Raw genomic sequence first — 18,778 nt, 5'->3', positions numbered from 1 at the left:
ACCAAGCCTACCAGATTGCCAGAGACTGCGAACGATTCCAGAGGGGACCCATTTTTCGACGACTTGAACCCTATAGGATTTGCAACTCTGGAAGCAGGCCAAACCCAAGTTCAAACCCATTACACAGACCCAATCCTATCACTCCACAGGCTCGTAGGGACGACAAAGGAAAAGCCCCTGAAGGTAGAAAGAAAAACAATGTCCCTTGTTTTAGGTGTCATAAAATAGGACATTATGCAAGCCAATGCCCCACTAGAGCGTTACACATAGGAGAAGTAGAAGAAGAAGATCCTGAGACCCTAGAGAATTATGGAGAAGAAGTCTACGAAGCAGAGACCAATTTGGTAGATGAATATGAAGAAGAGGAAGAAATCATTGAGACGTCTGAATTTCTAGGATTTGTGAGATGTATATTGACCCAGGCTAAAGAACAAGAAGATTGGCGTAGGACCAACATCCTACAAACCTTTATCAAAATAGGAGAAAAAGCCTGCAAAATCATCTTAGATGGTGGAAGTTGTGTCAATGCCATATCAACCAACACCATCAAGAGTTTAGGGTTGCCTACCGTACCCCATCCCCATCCCTATAAAGTATCTTGGATAAATTCGACCTCACTACCCATTAAACTTAGATGCCAAGTCCAGATACAATTTCAATCCTATCAGGAGAAGGTATGGTGTGATGTCCTTCCTATGGGAGTAAGTAGCATTATCCTAGGCAGACCATGGCTATACGATCATGATGCTACCCTGTTTGGACGATCAAATTCATGTTCCTTCAATCATAATGGAAAGAAAATTGTAGTTCACCCTACCCCATCTAAGGACAACGTTAAGAGGGGAGCTAGTAGTAGTCTGAAGGAAACGAAACCTGGATTGAACCTAATCAATGCTAAGGAATTAGAGCAAGAGATCAATAAGGGTTCACCCATTTGGATGTTGACTGTTAAGGAGACCCAATACCAAATCCCAGTAGCACACCCTCAAGAAGTGGTTGAAATCTTAGAAGAGTTCAAAGATGTATTTTCTAAAGACCTTCCTGACAACCTACCACCTTTAAGGGACATTCAGCATGCCATAGACCTAGTTCTAGGAGCCACCTTGCCCAATCTACCCCATTATAGGATGAATCCTTCGGAGCACCAAGAATTGCAAAAGCAAGTTGGCGAGTTACTTAGGAAAGGATTCATTAGGGAGAGTTTATGTCCTTGTGCAGTACCTGCCCTTCTGACCCCTAAGAAAGATGGCACTTGGAGAATGTGTGTAGATAGTCGTGCCATCAATAAGATTACCGTCAAATACCATTTTCCTATTCTCCGTCTAGACGACATGTTAGATATGATGGCCGGAGCCACGGTATTCTCCAAAATCGATCTTAAGAGTGGCTATCATCAAGTAAGAATTAGGCCGGAGGATGAATAGAAAACTGCCTTTAAGACTAAAGACGGCTTATTTGAATGGGTAGTGATGCCTTTCGGTTTATCCAACGCACCTAGTACCTTTATGAGGATCATGACCCAAATTTTAAGGACATTCATTGGAAAGTTTGTGGTAGTCTATTTTGATGACATTCTCATATATAGCAAGATAAAAGATGACCACTTGAATCACCTTAGACAAGTTTGTCAATCACTTAGACAAGATAGCCTCTATGCTAATCGAAAGAAATGTGAATTCATGACACCTAGGATTATCTTTTTAGGATTTGTCGTGACCACTGAAGGAGTATCTGCCGATCCCGAAAAGGTCAAATCCATAGTTGAGTGGCCAGTACCTAAAAACATTCATGACATTCGTAGCTTTCATGGTCTAGCCACATTCTACAGGAGATTCATTAGAGGATTCAGCACAATTGTCGCCCCCATTACTGATTGCCTTAAGAGAGGAAATTTTGAGTGGACCAAGGCAGCTGAGAAAGCCTTTAGAGAGATTAAAGACAAGATGACACAAGCACCTATATTGAGATTATCCGACTTTTCCAAAGTTTTCGAGGTTGCCTGTGACGCATCAGGAGTCGGGATTGGAGGCGTTCTAAGTCAGGAAAACCACCCAGTAGCATTCTTTAGTGAGAAATTAAACGACGGCAAGCTAAGGTATTCTACCTACGATAGAGAGTTGTATGCAGTGGTCCAAGCCCTAAGGTACTGGAGACATTACCTTCTGCCACTAGAGTTTGTCCTATACTCCGATCATGAAGCCCTACGTTTCCTCAACTCTCAGAAAAAGTTGAACCCTAGACATACGAAATGGGTAGAGTACATCCAGACCTATACCTTCGTCCTGAAACATAAGGCTGGAAAAGAAAATCGTGTTGCCGACGCCCTTAGTAGACGATATATGCTCCTCACTTCTGTTAGTACCGAAGCCATAGGTTTTGAAAGGCTCAAGGAGGAGTATAAACATTGCCCCGACTTTAAGGAAACCTACCAATCAATCCGTCAAGGACCTTCGAGCCAATTTCCCGATTTTACCATTCACGATGGATTCCTCTTCAAAGAAAATAAGTTGTGCATTCCCCGCACCTCCACCCGAGACTTTCTAGTTTGGGAAATCCACGCAGGAGGCCTAGCTGGTCATTTTGGTAGGAACAAAACCATCTTAGAAGTCGAAGACCAGTTCTTTTGGCCAGGTCTAAAGAAAAACGTTGCCCAAATAGTAGCCCGATGTCGAACCTGCACCACAGCAAAGCAACAACGACAAAACACCGGTCTATACACTCCCCTACCAGTCCCCGAATGCCCTTGGCAAGATATTAGCATGGACTTTATGTTAGGATTACCCAAAACTCTGAGAAAACATAATTCAGTATATGTCGTGGTAGACCGATTCTCCAAAATGGCACACTTCATACCTTGTTCCCAGACTTATGATGTCTCAAAAATAGCTAAACTTTTTCTAAATGAAGTGGTTAGGCTACATGGTTTACCCAAGACCATCGTATCAGATAGAGACGTTAAGTTCACTAGCTATTTCTGGAAGACCCTTTGGCATATGCTAGGAACCAAATTCAAATTCTCCACTGCCTACCACCCTCAAACTGATGGTCAGACTGAAGTCGTTAATCGGAGTCTAGGGAACTTATTGAGATGCCTTGTCGGTGATAACCTAGGAAACTGGGATCTCCTATTATCACGCGCTGAATTCGCTTATAACAGCTCAGTTAATAGATCCACAGAAAAGAGTCCTTTTGAGATTGTCCATGGATATAAACCTAGGAAACCTGTAGATCTTATTCCATTACCATCACATGCACGAGTCTCAGAGACAGCAGAATCATATGCACAACATGTCAGAGATTTATATAAGGAAATCAGTAAGAAAATTGACATGAGTAACAAAGCTTATGCGCAAGCAGCTAATCGTTACAAACGGGCTAAGGAATTCATTGAAGGAGACTATGTAATGATTAGACTAAAACCTGAAAGGTTTCCCCCGGGAACTATGAAAAAATTGCATGCCCGCAGTGCAGGTCCATTTAGGATACTAAAGAAAATTGAACCTAACGCTTATGTGGTTGACTTACCCCTTGATTTTGGTATTAGCTCGACCTTCAACATCTCAGACCTTATAGAGTATAAGGGACCAACATTGATACCTAGTGAACCTTTTGATCATGTTCCCATTGAGAGTGAACCCACACCTAAGTGCCCTCCAGCCACATTTCCAGAACCGAGAGATAGGGTTGAACATGTCTTGGATGATCAAGCTATCACCACCCGGAACAAAGGGTACCAACGCTATTTGGTTCACTGGGAGGGTCGACCCGAATCTGATGATTCATGGATTACTCGAGAGGACCTATAGAGACTCAACCCAAATCTACTAGAAAAGTACCACAGCCAAACCAACCCCTGTTCGACAGAGTCGAATTCTTCCCACCCCGGGAGAATTGGTGCGGGCACTAGAATTCGGAAAAGACTCCAATCAATTAACTCAAGGTCACTGTGGCTAATTTAAATTTGATCGAGTCCTGTAAATAAAATCATTGAGTCAGAAAGCAAGCCAAGTCAGGTTTCTACCACCACCTTTGCACACCCTTGGAGCACCACCTCGGCATCCACATCAACATCAGCTAGCCACCTCACCACTACTCCAACCAATGGAAGCACGCCAACCAGGATGAAGTCAAGCATAAGGAGCCGACCACATCATGCCATCTCATCAAAGGAACCAATGCAACGTCACACCACCTCATCAGAAGAACCAATCCCTATGCAACATGCTATGTGCCACCTATTGGGACGCCACCTCATACAAGTTGACACGTCACCCAAATTCAAAGTCCAAGAGGTCGGCCACAATTCAAATGCAAGAAAATTTCAAATGGGAGTCAACAACTCTTCAAACCTTCCCCTTAAAGCTGGCCAACTTTCCTTCCTTTTCTCTAGCAATCAAGCCTTCAAATGTGGGGCGCCATTCATTATGTGTTTAAATTTCAAATCATGAGGAAAGTCTATAAATACCTCCTCATGACATCTTGTAATGTCAATTGATGAATGAATAAAAAGTGCTTCTTTCTTCCTTAGCAATCTTGCTTCGTCACCTTGAGAGAAGGTTGGGCGTGAGGCCCTTGTTCCAGGTCCTTAAAGTACTCTATGTCATTGGGTCAATTCTCCTTCCAAACCAATAGCAAAAGGGCCCTGTTGCAACGGAAGATGAAGCTTGGTCATCCAATCATCAACCTTCGAGAGTAAGATCAAGGATCCTCCTCCAAAAAAAAATTCCAGAAGTTCAATGTTTGGTAAACCTCAACTCTAGGTCTGATTTATTGAAGGAAGTGTCCTAATCAAGTGGTTTCTCAACCACAACGGTCCATTCTTCTAAGTCCTAAATGAATTAGTACATGCGGGTAACTAGTCTTGAAATTACTATGCTCATGTTAATGTTTTCTTATCCCATATGTGACTGAATTTCCTGCTGCTATTAGGCTAGTTAATCAACATAACTTACTGATAATCCTTATGTTTAAATCCCTCGCATTCATCCTGCATCACTTCTTGTTTTTCTCTATAGCATCGTCATTTAGCAAATGTAAATTTTTAGATCGTTGTGATTTATGGCTAAATATGGTTTGATTTTATATAGTCATGATGATAAAGAAAATATGAAATCTGCATTCTAATAAAAATGACTAAGAAACCTTTTCTTAATGTAGAGAAAAATTCTGAGTTGCTCGAACTTGTACATTCTGATATTTGTAGACTAAATGGAATTTCAACTAGAGGTGGAAAAAGGTATTTTATTAGTTTTATTGATGATTATTCTAGATATATATATATATATATATATATATATATATATATATGTGTGTGTGTGTGTGTGTGTGTGTGTGTGTGTGTGTGTGTGTGTGTTTAATAAAAAGTAAAGATGAAGCTTTTAATATGTTCAATTGCTATAAATCTATTGTTGAAAATCGAAAAGAAAAGAAGATGAAAATTTTGCATAGTGATAGTGGTGGTGAATATCTTTGTGGTGAGTATCTTTCCACTGAGTTTTCTTCTTATTTTGAAGAAAATTGTTTTATACTCCAAACTAGTTCTCCACATACCCCTGAACCAAATGGATAATGGAACTTTTGTTAATATGGTAAATGTTATGATTTTAAATGCAAAACTTAGCTCTTAGAAGTGTTTTTATAGGATATGCTGAAAATTCCAAAGCCTATAGATTATTGGATTTGGACTCTAATGTCATTGTCGAATCAAAAGACATGGATTTATTGAAAATAAATTTTGCAATGATTCCACTTCTATTTTAGATCCTATTGAAACATAGGAAACTAATTCAAATCCTAGCCTCTCTTCTAGCATTAAAAAGAAAATGCTAGGACCTCTTACTAAACCAAGGAGAAGTCAAAGAGTTGGAAAAGAAAAGCACTTGGATCTTGAATTTGCATCTTCCCAAGCTATTGTTTATCTTGTTGAAGGTAATATTACTACTATACTTAATAAGATACCCATCTTATAGAACGTAGAAGATAATCCAAAGACATGTAAAGAAGCTATGGCTTCTAGAGATTTGGCATTTTGGAAACATACAATAAACGATGCGATGGATTCAGTATTATCAAATTATACTTGGACCTTAGTAGATTTGCCCTGAGGTTAGAAAAATACAATGCAAATTAATCCATTCAAATTTTAAGCCAGGTTTGTAGATAAAGGATTTAAGCAAATGGAGGGTATGAATTATTTTGATACATATGCACCAATGGTTAGATTAACATCCATTAGAGTACTTTTGGCATTAGCATCAATTTATAATTAATATGTACATCAAATGGATGTCAAAACTTCCTTTTTAAATGGAGTATCTAATTTCAAAGTTCAAAATGAAGGATCTAAATGAAGTGGATATTGTCTTATATAGGTGTCAAAGTAAAGAAATTTAGTTGGGGTTATGCTTTATATCAGTCTCATTACATTGAGAAAGCGATTCTTAAATTTTAACATTTAGGAATTAAAGAAGTAAGTACCCAATTTGATGTTTCATGTAAATTAACTAAAAATTATAGTAGATCAATTGCTTAAATTGAATGCACTAGTGCAATTGGGAGCTTGATGTATGCCATGCATTGAACTAGGCCAGATGCTGCAATTTGCATTTTGCAGTTTGCCAACTTTCTAGGTACACAAGCAATCCTAGTATTAATCATGGGGAAGCCATTGGAAGAGTTCTTGCATATCTTAAAAGAACTATAAATTTTGGCTTTTTTATAACAATTTTTCTATAGTACTAGATGGTTACAATGATGCTGGTAGGATAACTAGTCCAAGGATAACAAGTCTATGTCTAGATGGGTATTTACCTTAGGTAGAGGAGCAGTTTTATGGGCTTCTAAGAAACAAACATATGTTATGATTTCCACAATGAAAGCTAAGTTTCTAGCATTGGCAGTAGTATGCAAAGGGATGGAATGGCTCAGAAATTTATTATTCAATATAAAGTTGTAGCCACAATCAAAACCAGCCATGTCTTTGCATTGTGATAGTGAAACAACTATATTTAGAGCATTTAGTGAAATATATAATGGTAAGTCTAGACATATCTGTTTGAGATATATTATGTCAGACAGTTGATACTGAAAGAAATAGTCATCATTGTGTACGTAAAGTTAGGTAATAACTTGGCAGATCCATTTACTAAGGGATTCCTGAGAGGTATGGTGAAAATTAAATCAATTTAAATAGGTTTGAAACCTCTCTCACCAGTAATGGGCCCAGCCTTTTCTAGTACGACCACTAGCTAAAAGTTTGAATGGGTGACAACAAATTATTGATAGGTGATTGCCCTAGCACTAAAATTTATAGTTTAATTGTACCATTTTAGGAGAATCGGTGCTAACCATTATGTTCTTTTAGGATTAGTATACTCTTAATGATGTTCAAAATTATATAATTGCTTGTAATTACAAGGACACTAAAAAGGGAACTTCACCTATATGAACATAACAAGTGGTGTCGCACGAGCATAACTTTTGGGATTTACTTGTATAAATGTTCATGAAAACAATATGCAGCAGAAGGCCAAAATAGTGCTAAAATTTTTAGTGAGCTTCTCATTGAAACTAGATAAAATCATGTGTGTGGTATTTCTAGTTCTAATATATAGAAATCATGGCTTAAGCTTAGGACACCAATGATTTCATTAGAACTTTGAAATACTTACACTAATTGAAGGTTTAAATCGAAAAATACCTTCTTGTATTTTTGAAACCTTTTAGTATTTGACTTGAAAAATTAATATTACAATCTAAATGGGGATTGTTGAAATAATTTATAGATTCCAATATTAATTTATGAAAGTGAATGGGTGTGATGATGATTGAATATTCAATATTTAATTATTCATTTTAGTAAAGAGACACAATGGTTCAATTAATCAATGAGACTATTGGGAACCAATTTGACTCCTGGAAAACAATATGACTCTTGGGAACCAATGTGAAATTGGCAACCACCATGACTCTTGGGAAACAATGTGACTATTAGGAATGAATGTGACTATTGGTATATAATTCTTAAATAACTAGTATTAATTCAATATGAATAGTCATATTATTTCATGAATAAATATTTCCAAACAGTCATGTTGTTTCATGAATAGGTGTGTCAACATCTATGAATAGAGGCTCTTGATCACAAATTTCAGAGCACTCACTCATTCTTCATCTCCTTCTCTCTTCTTTCATAGTCAAGTGCGCAGTTTCCTAGAGAAGTTGTCAAAGTGGAAACTCAGAATTGCTGTCTAGCGATTTCTTGGGGCTTTCTCATATCTTCGAGGTGATTTGCTACAATCTCAGTAGCAAGCTCATTCAAGTTGGGGCAAACATCACCTTAAAGAGAGTGTTTATACATTCCCCAGCGCCATAAAAATTCTTTTTCGCTTTCATAATACCCCACTAGCTCAACAGGAGTTGGAATCCTTTACATAATCTATATCATAGAGATGCGTACGATAGAAACTGGTGCTCATTTGGTAAATTTTCGCGATGGGACCTTACTATAGACTTAGAGGGAGACGGGTTCAAATCTCATCGTCACCAATATTTGAAAGGTTAGGGTATTTCTAAGAGGGCTACCTTCTTTTTGGGAGTTTTTTTTGTCCATTTAGCCTTCTTCCGTATGAGTTAGAATGCACGGGGTCATGCACATATTTTTAATAAAAGATTATTTACGAATAAAGAGTTAATAAGATATAAATTCCATGGTTAGGATAAAGTTTTATGGCCTTCAAAGACTTCTTTAGTCTTTTAGCCATCACACTCGTAAAATGTTAGAATTAAATGCACCTGACCAAATCTTATCCCCCTTGTTCTTTTCTTCCGTTCATTTTTTATTCATCTCTTATCCACAATAAGGCAGTTACCAGGTACCCAACACCACTTCAACTTCAACAGGGACCTTAACCTGTTTAACAGCGCCTCAAGTTATTAGTCCCCCTTTTCCTTGGAATGATAATTCAATGGTTTTTCCTTCGCCCATTTACGAGTCACGGAAAATAAAAAGGGCAATCTTCAAATATTCTCCGCACCATTTCCTACTGCAGCAGGTTGCTGCACGCCAACCCCACTAGAAAAGGAACCTTGCATTTGATAGGTTGAAATATAGAACCCACTTGAAGTGCCATTCGAACATCTGAAACATGGTTGACTTGATGATAATTTAGATAATGAAATATTGTAATATTAGTTATGATCAGGCAAATCTAAATTGGGCAGACAAATACCCACTTTAATAACAATACAGCAGGCCGAGCTTCTTGTCAGGGAAAAGAGAGAAAAGAGAACTGATACAGTAACATAAAGATGAGCAAGAACAAGAAGAGAAAAAGAATCAGAAGGACATAATAACAATAGAGAGAAGCTGGATGTCCACAAAGGTCCCCTTAACATATTGTGAGCCATCTGAAAACCAATTATAGCACAGGCCTCACATCTTGCCACGAGGGTACAAACCAGACAGGCCGTGCTTCATAAAGCATGCATAGAGTTTTTCCTTAGATATGCTTGCAAATATAGCATTTTACCTTACGAATAATTTACCAACTTTGCTTCATCTAGTGATATAATGCAAGTATAGGATGAGCAAAAGGATGACACTGACATGCAGTTTAAAATCATCAAGTTTCTTTCAAAATCCGAAGTATTATAGAAGCAAGGCTGAGCAAAATGAAAGCTATAAAAATTAAATTATCACTCGTACAAGTAGCTTACAGGCACTGTACATATCAAAGGCAGATGATAACGTTTCAATAACCATATGCAGTATACAGTTATCAGCATATAGACCTAGGCAAAGTCAGACACCTTACAATGATGATATCCAGTTCCCAAATATCATATGACAAGCGAGAATGTTCAATCTCACAACATAACAGAATACATGTATCTGCTGCTGGGCAAGCAATACAAGTATCACACTAAGCACAGGGGCTAAGGAATGTTATGGAAGAGCCTCTTATCAGGCGCGAATAGCTGTAACAGTAGAGACCATGGACTCAACCCCACAGATGTTATGACCCCTGCAGATCTTATAGTATCCATCCTCTCCCCAATTTTCACCCCAAGAGTTCTTTATGATCCAGTATGGCTTATCCTTGAAACGAATAGGAGCATAACCAGCGGATCCATAACCCACCAGCAGCACCCCATGATCCAAATGCCTTCCACATATGTAAGGGCATGAGACACCACCAATATATGTCTGCATAAAGACCGCATTGATGCCCACTGCATGCAAAGTGATTACGAGATCAGCAGCCATTCTGTTACCAGATGAAACACCAGAGGATAATATTTTCTACAGCCTAGCACATTCAGAGCAGTTCACATCCCATATGCCATCCCTTAGACATATCACATAGCCAACTTTAACCCACCAAATTTATGCCACTCTGATTTTTTTTTTTTTTAGCTTTCTCTATGTATCAGCGCCCGATATGAATTCAGCTGTCTGAATTTAATTTATCTACTACGAATCCCTATACCTTTGATAGAAAGTAAAGTCATAGAATTAAAAATAGTAAGCACAAGCAGAAGACAGTTTCTCTCTCTCTCTCTCTCTCTCTCTCTCTCTCTCTCTCTCTCTCTGTGTGTGTGTGTGCGCACGCATGCGCGCGTGCGTGTGGGTGTGTGTGTGCGCGTGCGTGTGGGTGTGTGTGTCTGTTTATCAGGTTTACATGCAACTTAATCTTTCATCTTTCCTAGTTGTTAAATAAAAAATAATGCAAGGATGCTATCTAATGAACAAAGCTTTTAAGAAGAGACTTCGAGAAACTACTACCCACCTGCAAGAGGGCCATGTTTCACAAGATTAGCACCAATTTGATCTTCATCCGTGGAGACAACACTGAAGTTTCTAACTGAAGCAGCAATCTTGGACTTGTCGAATTTGCAGCCACCACGGTCTGTCCCAGTATAAGGATAATCTTCCTCACTCTCAAGCCCGCCAGTTTTTAGTAAATACTCGAAGGCAGTTGTCATCAACCCACCATTGCATCCCGAGTCACATGAATCAGGTTCGGACGAATCACACTACAAAATAATTAGCAATGTCATGTATGAGAGTGCAATTCATCATAGAACTTGACCACAGAGTTCATTTATAGCACTGTTATGTGTCAAAATATCTCCTCACGATGGCCTCCAGCTGAGCCAAAGTACATTTATCAAGCACGAAAGTATCTTATCCAAAATGTTCTCAGCAAATTCAGTTTGTTCTTTTCAGTCTTTTTTGTTAGAAATTACATGAAATACAACAAAGAATCAAAGAAAAATGATCAGAAAATTTCAAAATCATCCAAAATATATTCTTAGGCCGGCAGATTTTGATTGAAGCTCGAAGTAACCATAGGTGACAACTTTACTTAAAAATAATAATTAAAAAAAAAGCGAAGTCGGCAGTAGCTCCGACATTACTTAAAAAAATTCAAAAAAATATAAAAGGGGCCAACGCCCCCGTTTCCTTTCGAAAAAAGGGCACTCCCCAATTCTAACGCACGGAGAAGAGAGGGCTTTGGGCTTCCCCCTCCCTTAGCCTTGTTCCGGCACCGCTACCCTCTCCCTCTCTCCCACTCCCTTCTTTCGTCTCCATCTCCCTCCCTGTCGCTCTCCCCCTCCCTCCCCCTCCCTCCACCTCCCTCCCTCTCTCTCTCTCTCTTTGCCGCCCCTGTAGCTCTGTCCCTCCCTCTCCCTCTTCTGCTCCATCCCTCTTTTTTCCTCTCCTTCTCCCTCTCTCCCACAATTGCCAGTTTTCCTATTGATTCGTGCTGGAACGGCGCGGCACAGGAGCATGCCATACCATACTGCTGGCCAAATGGCATAGGTGGCAGTACTGGTACTGCAGGTCTTGGGATAAAAGCTTAGCACCATACAGCTTACCAATAGTATTGTTATAAAAACCCATGTTCATCATCCAAATTACAAACTGAACTAATGTATACAACATATATGGAGTTATTCAAAGAATTTTGATACACCCATCCTCAATCAAGTTGCTCATTCTAATGCCATTATGGTAGAAAATTCCTGAGAACAATATCAGAGTAATTGCTGAAAGAATCCAATTATTCAGCACCCTTTAGAATATGCAACTAAAAAATTTGAGAAGTATCTATTTATCATATGCATGTCTAAATTGTGACATATGTCAACACATACTCTTGGATCTGGAACTAGCACCCTAGTACGACTGACTTCTGAAGCAAGTATTTGGAAGAATAGATGTCAGTAATCGCTTTATGATATCAAAAAGATCTGCATCAAGAACTAAGACTAACAAATAAAACTGAAATGGGCATTTGACTCAAAGAACAAGGATTTGCAAACTAGAAGCAACTAATTACTTAGTGAATGGATCAGCAGTCATCAAGTATCACCAGTTTAGCTTTCTTTTCTTCACCCAAAGTTATTTGAAATCATGATACAGGACCTGACTTGGATCTGTTTAAGGTCCAGATATGTGAACTTGAGTAACTAACAAGCACGGCCAATATCAGCCCAACAAAAATGACTGCCCATCTAAACAGCATTGGTTTCTGTTTTTTCTTAAAGAGGAAACTAAATTAAAAGAAAGAGCAAGTCTGGCTCGAATAATAGTTTGTCCAACATCGAAGACCATTTGTAAACTAATTAACCGAACTGCACTTACTGGTGAGCCAGTCTCCATGGCAAGTTATTTTCATAACTACAAAGCCTGTATTTCCCCACTCTCATTTGCCTGCTAAAACACTACCCCACCTCATAATAATATGCACTTTTCTTCTTACATCCTTGAACCTCCGGTCCACAAAAAGAAACCCTAGCTTCATAAACGAACTGCCAAGTCCATTTATTGATGTTGATTCTTTTTTTTAAAAAAAAAAATCCTTTCTCCACCAGATGATGGCATCTCATAGTCTGCCAATTAGACAATTATTTAAACAAAATTTCACAATATTATAGCCAGAGTGAAGGAATAAATCGAAACCATTTGTTAAAAAGGAAGGAATAATTAAAAAAAAGAAAAAACAAGGAAAAAACCCAATCTAACTGAACATCAAAATATAATTAAAAAAAAACCCTCCAGATTATATCTAATTAAGAGAATCGAAAGAAAAAAAGGGAGCGCGAGATGGGTTGTAGGGAGGAGATGTCAAACCTCATGGTCGCAATCGACGAGCTGCTGCTCACTAAGACTTTCCAGCTTTCCAGTGGCCAGAAAGTTCGCACCTTCCAGAGCCCCCGCAGCACTGAAAGACCAGCACGATCCACAAGAACCCTAAAAAGCCCAAAATCACCACACAAAAAAAAATCAAACCAGAAAAAGAGCAGAACTGAGGGGCCAGGCGAAGGGCAAGAGCCGAACCTGATCCTTGACGGCGGTGACGGCGCCGTGGTCCCTCCAGTCGATGTCGGTGGGGAGGTCGTTGGTGGGGAGGATGGGCGCCTCGTGGGACGCCGCCAGCGCCCGCCGGAGGCGCCGTCCACCGCGGAGACCGAGGTAGTTACGCCGGAACTCGGCAGGGGTGAGATCGGAGAACTTGGTGATGCCGTGCACGGCGGTGGGGTCCAGCCTCTGATGCCGCCTCGCCCGCCGCAGGTTCGCCTTGAACACCGAGAACCGGTACGCGTGCTCCTTCTCGTCCGCATACGACTTCCCGAATCGCCGGAGGAAGCTCGAGAAGTGGGCTTCCGTGTTCAGCATCAGCTCGTCGTCCTCGGCGTCCGGGACCACCTGGAGGATTAGCGGGTCATCGTCGGCCGACGATGAGGACGCCACGGGGGAGGAGAGTGCAACAACGACGAGGAGGAGAAGGGAGAGGAAACGGCGATCCATCTGCGGTACGTCTCTCTCCCTCTCCCTCTCTCTCTCTCTCTCTCTCTCTGGAGCCGAGCGGTCTTCCCCCCCCCCCATTCCCATTATATCTTCAACTGCGGGCTTTGGTTGGAGGGTTTTGGACCACAGGATGATTGCCACGTGTCCTTATCTCTTTGGAAATATCTGTATTGCCTGCCTTGTTGCTTGAGGTTTCCTTGTGCAACTTGTACGCCAAAACCAAAACGTGGCTCATGGCGTCGTGCAAATATAAAAATACTGTGGGGCCCGCTAGTTCGCTCTGATTGCCCAGATCCGAGCAGCAAAATACGAGAGGAAAAAGACGATGGTGTCCCAGATAGCCTCTCTTTGGTACATGAGCCACAGTAAGTCACTTTTAAATTCCTGTGCCTATGCCAAATTGCCAACGGTACAGAGATCCAACGGTCGGAAAGATTTTGATGAGGTCATCCTCGGTGCTCCCGTTGTCTTCAGTGCGGTGGACCAGGGTTGCATGTGAAGGGTGCACGGCTGGGGCAGCTCTTCCGTGGTTTTCTTTTGATGCTACGTTTTGGGAAAGGTTCCGTGCAACGCTCGTCAGCTTGCGTATTATATCTTTGTTGGTTAATATATTTTGTATCAACAAACAAACCCGTCGCTCTCCCAGTCTCCCGCGAAGGCCTGAACAGCAGCACTCCTCCGCCATGCCGAAGGTCGAAAAGGCAGAATAAAACCCCTTTTACCTTGTATCGTCAGCCATAAGCAGAAGGCATTTGTAGCTGGTAAAAACATCTCACATAATATTTTATTAGCTTAGAAAATGATGTGGGATCTTCAAAAAGCATCGAAGAGGCGCAGCTTAATGGCCATCAAGCTGGATATGGAGAGGGCTTACGACAGGATCAGGTGGAGCTTTCTCGAGCGAGCACTGGAGGCGTACGGTTTTCACAGGCAGTGGATTGGATGGGTCATGGGGTGCATTCGGGGACCAAAGTTTTCTATCTTGGTCAATGGCACACCCACACTGTTCTTCGAGTCCACTTTGGGATTGCGGCTGGGATGTCCTTTATCCCCATATCTGTTTATTATTTGTGCTGATATCTTATCACGAACTCTACAGAGAGTTTGCGCCGACCGGGAGCTGGAGGCGTACAGTCCAGCACCGTGGGCTCGACCTCTCTACAGAGAGTTTGCGCCGACCGGGAGCTGGAGGCGTACAGTCCAGCACCGTGGGCTCGACCTCTCTCATATTTATTTTTCGCTGATGATTGCCTTCTTCTGACCAGGGCACGAGTGACGAAGGCACGGATTCTTTGCAGGGTGGTGACGGACTACTGCATGGCGTCTGGCCAGAGAGTGAACTTCCTGAAGTCAGCTATCACTTTCAGTCCCAGCATGGAGATCCGAATCCGACAGGATATCTGGGGGATACTGCAGACACCAGAGCAGGAGGGGACGCTGACCTACCTGGGAGTCCCCATCAGTGGCCGGCGGCCACGAGTGGCAGAGTGCTCGAGCCTGGTACAGCGGGTCCAGAGCAGGCTTGAGGGATGGAGAGCGTCTTCCCTATCCATGATGGGGAGACTGACTTTGATCAGATCAGTATTGGGTTCCATACCATTGTACCTCATGGCTAACACTGTGATGCCAAAGATGACTCTGTTGAGGATCGAGCGTCTTCTTCGGAGCTTCTTATGGGGATCACACGGTGGGGGCCATGGCATGCATTTGGTGGCTTGGGAGCAGGTTTGTCGTCCTACTAGTGAGGGTGGCCTGGGGGTGCAGTCCCTGATGGGGAGGCGTGAGGCTCTCATCGCTCGGCATGCGGTTCGGTTTCTGCTTGAGCCACACAGCCTTTGGAGTCAGGTAATGGCAACCAGATATGGCCAAGGGGGGCCTAGAGGGAGCATGGAGGGGTCGCCGAGCCTCTTTCATGTGGCGCGAGATTGGGAGGTATCTGCCGACTGCATCAGCGAACACCAGGTGGCTGATAGGTGATGGCAGGAGCATTGATGTGACCAGTGAGCCGTGGGTGGACACCCTTCCATTGAGGAGTTGGCCGACCATGGTTGGTGTAGGGGCAGCAGAGGGACTACGGGTTTGCGACCTTTTGGCAGCAGGTGGAGCAGAGTGGGATGATGCCAGACTTCGACAGCTATTTGGGGTACATCTAGCAACGAGGATCCGGTCCCTCCCGTTACCAGGATGTGCAGGGCCGGATGTTAGGGTATGGGGTACTTCGAGCCGGGCCAGGGTCAGGCTGGGAGACCTTACCCGTGTCATCCAGCCAGAGCAGGAGAGGGGGCCGGATTGTGCTTGGATCTGGAGGTACGGTCTCCACAAGCGGGCAGCCCTCTTCTTATGGAAGGTATTCTTGGACCGCCTTCCGACGAGAGCAGCACTGAGCAGGCATGGATGGGTGATCCCCGCAGAGTGTGAGACATGTGGAGCCGCGGAGTCAGTGGACCATGTGCTCTTCCAGTGTATATGGGCGAGGCTAACATGGCAGTGGGCCGGGGTCCCGCAGGAGGCCCGGAGTGAGAGGCTACAGTTTCTTCACACGATACGACAGTGGCTAGCCAGTACGAGGACGTGTCAGGAGGCCATTAGAGCGACTTGCACAGCGCATCAGATTTGGCTGGCAAGGAACGCTCGTACTCTCGGTGGGCGCAGGGTGTCACCGAGATTTGCTGCGGAGCTAGCTCGGGTACGGACTTCAGAGATTATGCCCACCCACTCTTCAGATAGGCCTTTGATAACTCAGGACACCTGGGGCCCCCCTTCTGCTTCGGTAGTTCACCAGATGGTGTTTTTCACCTGGGAGCCCCCACCCCCGAGTTTCCTCAAGGTTAATTTTGATGGGTCGGTGCTGGATGGTGGCACGCGGGGCGGTGCAGGCTTTATCATACGAGGCCCGCACTCTAGGGTAGTGGCAGCAGGCGGCTGCCAACTGTTTGACATATCGGTTCCAGAGGCAGAGCTCCGAGCTGCCTGGGCGGGCATGCGCCATGCGAGGATGGTCCTGCAGGCTAGTTCGATCATCTTGGAGGGCAACTCGGCCACGGTCATCGGGTGGATCCAGAGGGGGGTGACGGCTGATGGTACAGACCATTCCTTGATCCGTGATATAGGGATGATGATGGGAGATGGGAGGGCCTTTCTGGCTAAGCATGTGTTTAGGAAAGCTATTGGGGCGGCCGACTGGGTGGCGGCCCATGCGGCCCGCCACTCAGGGTACACTCTTTGGGCAGGGGAGGGGGAGCTTCCACAGGCTCTCCGTGAGTTGTTGTATTTTGACTTTCTTGGATGTATTCGTATATGTATTGTATGAAATACCCGTTTTCAGCAAAAAAAAAAAAAAAAACTCAGGAGAAACAGAAAAAGGAGTAAAGTTGGAAATGGTAGCTTGAGACAACACACTTTGGTGTATGATTGACGTGTAAGTAACCACGTAGTCCACGGTCACATGCTTGAATTGGGGGCTTTCCGCGGTTGAAGCTCGCCAAGGCCGCCTCTATTTATTAATTTCTAATGGCTGTTGGTGATGGGTGTTTGTTTCGTAGCACCACTTAGAATGGATTTTCTTCTTGTTCGGTAGCATCGTTTTGAATGGATTTATATACCTTTTACATGTGTCACAATGTGTATTCGAGAGAAAAGATCTTGTTCTAATATTTCTAAAAAATATCAAGGCTCCTAATATGTATACATCAAATATTTTACAACATGTAAATTTCAAAGAGCGAAAATTTTTAAATCTTAAAAGTTATAATGGTCATATTTTGATACAAGATATCTTTCCACTGCCTTTAAGATCGTCAATGCCAAAATAAGTTATTGCAATTGTTTCTCAATTATCATTATTTTTAAGGTATTATGTTGCAAAGTCCTTAATCTTCAAGAGCTTGATCAATTAGAGTCTTGTGTTGTCCTTGTATTTTGTCATATAGAAAAGATCTTTTCTTCTAAATTTTTTACTATTATGGTTCATCTACTCATTCACTTAGCTCCGAAATCTAAACTTGGTAGACCGATACACTGTGGATGGATGTATCCTATTGAAAAGTAATGGTGCTAAACTCTATAGTTACAATTTAGAAACTTTTAGCTTCTACAATGTCATACTAATATTGATGTTTCAAAAATTGTTTAATTTTTGAAGGTATCTTGTGTGCTTAAAAGATTATGTACGCAATACAGCCAATCTTAAGGGCTTGACTGTAGAAGGATATTGATGGAAGGCAAAATGGATCATCCTCCCTCAGCGTGGGACCACCCAGTTTCAGCCAAATAGACCTCAGCACCAAGTAGGTCAGACCTCGGTCCTGCTGAGCGCTAGTCCGACCTCGGACCTCCCCAAAGGCCAAGCCGACCTCGGCCAGATCTCTTCGTCGCCATGAGCCCGCATGATCGATCAAGAGCTGAAGAGGCCCCATCGACCGCCTGTAATATAACGACATCCCGGGCCCGAGCTCGGGGCGCCCTACAGGATCGACTAAAAGCTGAAGAGGCCCCGCCAATCGCAAGTATCCGTAATGACACACCGGTCGAGCTCGAGGCGCCCTGCCAAGCTGACCTCCGAGCTAGGCCGACTCCAGCGTCTGCCGAACCGACCTTACAGAATATATGTCGTGGCCCATAAGTTGGCTTGACCTCAGTACTCACCAAGCTGACTTCACCAAGTAAATGCTGCAGCCTCCAAGCGAGTCCGACCTCACCCACGGCCGCATCCACGAGCGCACCTATGCACGCCCCTACGTCCGTATACGTGGCTGTATATTACAACCTCACCGCGCCATGCTTTGCTTGCTGACCATTCTACGACATAATGACCGGGGGCCATACTTTGTTGCCAAGGGCTATACCCTGCTAACGCCCGCAATGCCATACCATGCACAAGAACGATCCAAAACCTATGCCCCAAGCAAGCCGTGGTCATGCGCCACCTGGCCTATGCCATTCTCTCCCATAATGAGGACG

At 42.8% G+C, this 18,778-nt stretch overlaps 1 protein-coding gene across 1 annotated transcript; it reads right to left on the bottom strand.

Annotated features, from left to right (window-relative positions):
- Positions 1 to 9,664: 9,664 nt before the first annotated feature.
- Positions 9,665 to 13,880, bottom strand: LOC103695678 (cysteine proteinase 1-like). Its single transcript, XM_008777058.4, has 4 exons — positions 13,349 to 13,880; positions 13,142 to 13,261; positions 10,791 to 11,037; positions 9,665 to 10,233 (listed from the first exon to the last, which is right to left on the bottom strand). Exons 1-4 carry the CDS (start codon positions 13,817 to 13,819, stop codon positions 9,965 to 9,967), a joined length of 1,107 nt encoding a protein of 368 aa, XP_008775280.1. The 5' UTR covers positions 13,820 to 13,880; the 3' UTR covers positions 9,665 to 9,964.
- Positions 13,881 to 18,778: the final 4,898 nt, after the last annotated feature.

The sequence above is a fragment of the Phoenix dactylifera genome, chromosome 10 (genome assembly GCF_009389715.1).
Source record: "Phoenix dactylifera cultivar Barhee BC4 chromosome 10, palm_55x_up_171113_PBpolish2nd_filt_p, whole genome shotgun sequence".
Taxonomy (NCBI): Eukaryota; Viridiplantae; Streptophyta; class Magnoliopsida; order Arecales; family Arecaceae; genus Phoenix; species Phoenix dactylifera.
Note: the sequence above shows the minus strand (reverse complement) of the source record. Positions and strands in the feature narration are given on the sequence as shown.

Excerpts from the sequence above, each read along its gene's own strand:
- LOC103695678 (XM_008777058.4), bottom strand. The coding sequence starts at position 13,819 with ATGGATCGCCGTTTCCTCTCCCTTCTCCTCCTCGTCGTTGTTGCACTC. Across the intron at positions 13,262-13,348 it reads TCACCGCCGTCAAGGATCAG|GGTTCTTGTGGATCGTGCTG; the intron begins GTTCGGCTCTTG and ends TGGGCTTTTTAG. Across the intron at positions 10,234-10,790 it reads GAAACATGGCCCTCTTGCAG|TGGGCATCAATGCGGTCTTT; the intron begins GTGGGTAGTAGT and ends CTTTGCATGCAG.